General features: G+C 33.8%; 1 protein-coding gene across 3 annotated transcripts in view; it reads right to left on the bottom strand.

Annotated features, from left to right (window-relative positions):
* ZCCHC7 (zinc finger CCHC-type containing 7) overlaps positions 1–6000 on the bottom strand; it is a 193372-nt gene that overhangs the window by 28373 nt on the left and 158999 nt on the right. For all 3 annotated transcript variants that reach the window (XM_033123836.1, XM_033123837.1, XM_033123838.1), the window contains exons 4-5: positions 5739–5864; positions 4610–4780 (exon numbers count right to left, since the gene is read on the bottom strand). In XM_033123836.1, the coding sequence (XP_032979727.1) occupies positions 4610–4780; positions 5739–5864 (297 nt within the window). The remainder of the gene's footprint in view (positions 1–4609; positions 4781–5738; positions 5865–6000) is intronic.

The following is a 6000-nucleotide window of genomic DNA, read 5'->3' as shown; positions in this document are numbered from 1 at the left end:
CTGTATAGAAAAGAATATTTGATGAGATAAATCTGATCTCATATTTTATAGTTAAATTTTGGAATAGAAAAACTTAAAAGCTTGATCACTGATGAAAAACAAAAGTCATTCTCAAAGTTTATCTACTTTTCTTCAGTTTATTGATTCCTTTCTCCCACAATGTTTAAACAATAATAATGGCCTCTCTTTCTTATAGTAACCACAACTACAGTAAACATTTTGGAATATTTCATTCCAAATATTTTTTTCCTATGAAAATCTACATACATATATATGCATATTTATATAAAAACAGGATTTTACTTCATATGCTGTTCAGTAATTTATGCATTTCATTTAATGGATTAGTAACTTCTTTCTATTCAATATACAGTTCTACATCATTTTTTAAATCGCTGAAGAGTATTCCATTACATGGGTCATATTGTAAATTACGTAAGTCAGCTGCCATGTTAAATATTTGGGTTGCCTGAAAGTTTTATTATTTTACACAGCTCTGAGATGAACATTCTTGCAGCTATATCTTTGCAAAAATCCGTAACAGAACTCCAGAAAGGTTATCCAAATGTCCTTTCCCAGCACAACTTCCCTAACATTGAATATTACTATTTTTTTCCCCTTCTTTTTTAAAAAATTAATTGGGGTGACAATTGTTAGTAAAATTACATAGCTTTGAGGTGTACAATTCTGTATTACATCATCTATAAATCCCATTGTGTGTTCACCACCCAGTCAGTTCTCCTTCCAGAATATTATTATTATTGAGGCATTTTTCTTTCTTCTTTTTAATTTGTAAGGGCTTTTTATATATTACAGATACCCATGTATTTTATATATAATAATCTTTTCCAAGTTGTGGTTTGTCATTTAATTTTATTAATGGTCGCTGGATGAACAATTTTTTTAGTTAAACATATTCCCCCTTTTCCTTTATGGTTTGTGACACAGGCGTCTATATTTTCTAATAAGAGTGTTTAATCCAATACATTTATTTATTGTGATACTTGATATATTTGGTCCTATTCTTGTCCTCATACTTTTTGTTTTTCACAAGTTCTTGCTGTTTCCATTTTTTCCCTATCATTTGTTATATTGTTTAAGTTTCCTTTGCCTCATTTTAAATTAGAAATCTTGAAATTACATGGCTTTTTCTTCCTATAATTAAAACAAATAAACTTTTATTTTATTGGAATTCTTTATGGTCTGCATTATTATAGTTTTTTAAAATTGTATCTGTTCTTTAAATAATTTTTTCTAAAATTTATATCAATTAAAAAAACAGATTAACAGGAAGTATTCAGGCATGTACACTACTGCTGCTCATTTTATTCTCTGACTTTTCCAATCAATTCACAAATGAATAACAGCTTGGCTGTGTCATCTATTTTTCTCAGAATGCTCTAGCCTCTAGAGATTTCTCCACTGCCTTCTGGTATTTAGTATTGCACAGGAGAAGTTTGATGCAAATTCGATGTGTGTGTGTGTGTGTAAAAATGAGCTTTTTGTGTGTCTGGATGTTCGTATGACTTTTGTTTGACATTCAGAAATTTCACTAGCATATATTTAGATGTGGGTCTTTTTTCTCCCTCATATCAAGTGTGTGCTCTTTTGATCATTTTGCTTTGGATTGCTTCTCCTCTATCTTCTCTATTCACACTGTGAATTAGGATTATCTCAAGTTTCCTTGTATTTCCTATACTGAGTTTGTTTCTGGGTTATCTCTGATTCCTTTTTTAATCTACCAGTTCTTCATATGTGTCTTCTCTTCCTTTGGACTTGCTGGTTGGACTTCAGTAGGCTTTGAGCTATCTTTCTATCCTTAACATTGTAAAACTCTGAAATTTCAACTGAATACTTTTATATAGTATAATAGCTAACAAATGAGGCATTTATCAAGTAGAGTTCAGGAAAGAGAAAATTCAGATTCTTCATTACAGCAAGAATATGAATACGACTCATCAGTTTTCACTTTAAATTCTTTACACATATAGCTGGTACTCTGGCATTACAGAGATCCATGGTGTGGCTTGTAGGGATGTATAAAGTAAAAATGGAAGTTTCTTGATCTCCGTAATTTATAAGAGGTTAGGGCATCTATAATTACCCAGGGCTTCAGAAACCTTCTGTGAATGAGCAGAAAGTCCAGTTGGTGGGAAGATGAAAATGACAAAGATGGGGGAGGACAGTATTGCCAGGTGTAAGCCTTAAATAAGCCAAAGATATCGACATAAAGAGGGAAGAGTAACAGTTTAGAAGCAGCCATGGCAAGTGAGAAAGAAGTTGATCCTAATTAACCTAATTCAGAGGCATGTAGGTCAAGAAAGAGTGAGCAGTAAGCATTTGAGAGGGCTGCAGGGGAAACAGTATTTTTTGTGGAGGGCCAGGTTTCAAGACAGATTTAAAGCATGTATGGGACCAGCTGAATAGTCCAGCAAGCCAGGACCAGAAGGATTGCTTCCAAGTGAAGCCTCATGAAGAGCCTCCAGGAGGGTGGAAGGCTCTTCAGGCAGTGGAACCCAAGTTTGAGTGGACTCCAAGGGAATGCTATACCAGTTGGGCAGGCTGGAAAAAGATCAATTAGTGTCTAGAACCTTCAGCAGGTAACTACAAAAGCAAAGCAAAGCAAAACAAAACAAAACAAAACAAAACAAAACAAAACAAAACAAAACAACCCAACAGTAGATCTTGGCAGATTCAGGGGAAAGGGTGCTGTTTTCTCTGAAGTCAGTTCCAGCCTAACACTATCTTAAAAATTTATATTCACTGGGGTTATTAATCCTCAAGGCCATTTTTAGATAAAGAGTTTAACATACATTAGAGGCCAAAATTAAGATGTTAAGCAGAAAGGGCTATAGATTTAATTCAGAGCTGATTATACAACCTTTTACGAATCATTCTTAACTGTTCTGCACTAAAATACTTCTTATTTTTAAAAAACTGCTCATGAGAATGTCTGAGCACCTTCTCTGTTATCATGGGCAAATAAGACCATATTTGTAAGAGTTCTTTGGAAGAAAAAAAGAAAAAAAATATGCTATCAAACATAGCTGCCAAACTAGAAATTCTTGCTAAGAAAATTATAATGACAACTTAATGCAGAGACCAGGATAAAACTAAGACAACCTAGGATTTACTATTTTTATGAAAACTAAGTTTAAACTACTTTGAAATGAAGTAACAACTTCTATCTCTATGCTCTATATATTTTCTATTCTTGAGAATCATATTCAACATCACTAGTGGCCTAAGAAACACAAATTAAAACAGTAAGTTTTATAATGTATCAAGTAGCACAATAAAACATTTTCTCCTTATCTGACTGGCCAAACTTTTAAAAAACCGATTATAGTTACTATGGAGGGCATTCTTAAACACTGCTGGCAGGTGGATACTCTGATATAATCTTTTAGAAGAGCAATTTGGCAATATTTACCCAGACATAAATGTACATATCCTTTAATTAAACAATTCCATTTAGAATTTGACTTACCGAAATACTCTTACATGTATGCAGATATAAAGATGTTTACTGCAGCATTCTTTGCTTAAAAAAATGGGTAACAATATAAATCTAAATGTACTGGTAGAGAACTTGCTGGGTAAACTGGTACATGCATACAATAGAATGAAAGCTAGTCATTAGAAAGGTAGATCTTTATGAGCTGATACAGAGACACATTCACAAATTTTTCAAAGTGGAAAAAAATCAAGTTGTAAGTCAGTGTGTAGGACAGTACCCCCATTTTTATTCGTTTAAAAAGACTCTTTAAAATTACAATCAATAATTGTTATATTATTTACATAAGAAACATATCACACATTCATATTTTCATTTGTTTCAATCTGAATTTCATCTCAACAATAAGCCATATTTATTGAGTAAAAGGCTGTGAGTACACTTCAATTATAAATGAGAAAAATGTTTGTGCTTTTTATCACATCTTTGGAAATATAAATTAAAGAGAAAAGAGCCTTCCTTTTTTTTTTTAGATACTTCTACAGCCCTATTGGTCTTCGAAATTTTGATCAGAACCTCTCATTTATAATATGATGCAAAATAACAATGTGCTAAAATTTAATGTGCTACAAATAACTGAAATGCCTTCAAATTTACTTTTTTTTTTTAATCTAAGAAAAGAACTAAGACGAGCAGATTCAAAGTACTGGTGGCTTGTCCTTCCTGCATAAGACTATTGCACCAACAAGAGCCATCAATAAGCAGTATCAACCCAGGTTACATATGGGCCTCGGTACACAACTGCTAAATGTGTGTATGTTTTCATTGAACTACGCATGAATAGGTACATACATTTTACACGTTATCTATTACCTACCTCTTTAATTTCAACTTTTACTCAGCAAGCACATTAAGCAAATGGGGCTACCATGGTTTTACAATATTTGTTGATGCTGCCTCCTGACGAATCATTCCGTAGGATCCCTATCCTGAGATATTAGAGCACTGCATAACATGATCAGTGGCCAAAGGGAGACGACTATCATTGTATACAGTACAGAATAAATGTTCTTTTAGGTAGGTTGGCAGATAGATACAAGTTAGCACATTGCCCTCAAAGCCTGATAAATTCATTCTATGCAGGATACTCACATCAGCATAGTGGCCTTTCATGTCACATCGGTCACAGCGCTTTCTCCAGGAAGATCTTTCAAGACATCTGTGAGTGGAAGACATGGGCAGAGAACAGTCTAAGCAAAAGCGTGCTGGACAGGCATACTGGAGGTGTCCTCTCTCGGAGCAGAGGCAGCAGGGACGGATTTTCTATGTGACAGACAAACAGAAACTCTCTTTAGCAAAATACTTCAGTCTTAAATGCGAGAAGATTAATTTTTCTTTTTCTGTATAATTCCATAAAAAGTTATTTCCAGTGTGAGACCCCAATGAAGGTCATATCTGGAGTATAATTATAAAATCAAACAAAATGTCTGAAATCAGAGCTTTAACAAAAGCTATGTGTATCTTGTGGTTGCCAAAAAGGCTTATTAGTCTGCGTGTACTATCAGCTGGCCTCTCTACCTGATGCCTTGTCTTGTATGGACACTGGCAAAGCAGAATGCATCTGAGAGGGAAAGTAGGATTTCGAGGACCTGGGAAGTGAGTCATAGGAAGAACAGGTACAGAAAGAGACTGCTTTGCCTGGAGAAGCAAAGAAAGAGGAAACATGAGAGCGGTCTCAAATATTTGAAAGACAATCATTTGGAAGAGTGAGTAGATAATAGAAGGAATGTTTGTTAAGGGCTTACTATATGTCAGAGAACATCAAAGAGCTTGAGTTCTGTGCTGTTCCAAAGGTTGATGTATCTGTTTAATTAAATCAGTAAACATTTATAAATGCCTAAAATTATGATTTTCTAACAATGAAAATTATCCCATGATGAAACAAGTATCTCATAAAGCAGAAGGCTTAGAAGTGAAAATGGTCTCAGGAATCACCTGATTCAATCTTCTTATGTTATAGACAAGAAAACAGAGACATAGAAAATGAAATGATTTGCCTAAAGTTGTCCAACTACTAATGGGACTCTGGAATCGAGTCCAGGTTTTTCTGACTCTAAATTTGTTGTTCTTTCTCTACTATTCCAGGCTATGACTTACATGAAAATTTAACAAGAAATTTAACACATATATTACATAAGATTTGAATTCTAAGGTTATAGGGTTTCAACCCTAAGATTTTGATTTTAACAAGGCAGAAAGAAACATTAAATATTTCACATACTTGTGGAAAGGGGCAGTTTTTTGACAAATGGCCACATTTATCACAATTTCTACAGGTAACATTTTTGTTGGTTGTATAGTATCGGTGAGTCCATCTTCCAGATGATCTATTATTACCTATCTGGGCCTAAGGGGGAAAAAAAATCAAAAATTAAAAAAATTATTTCACTGTGTTCAAGAGAATTAACAGTCATAGTCTGTTCAATATAGAACCCAGCAACAGAAACTCTGTGTTCTTAAAAGGAGTCAGAGAAACCTAAAAG

The sequence above is a fragment of the Rhinolophus ferrumequinum genome, chromosome 12, assembly GCF_004115265.2.
Source record: "Rhinolophus ferrumequinum isolate MPI-CBG mRhiFer1 chromosome 12, mRhiFer1_v1.p, whole genome shotgun sequence".
Lineage (NCBI taxonomy): Eukaryota > Metazoa > Chordata > Mammalia > Chiroptera > Rhinolophidae > Rhinolophus > Rhinolophus ferrumequinum.
This window is presented reverse-complemented; position numbering and strand designations above follow the sequence as displayed.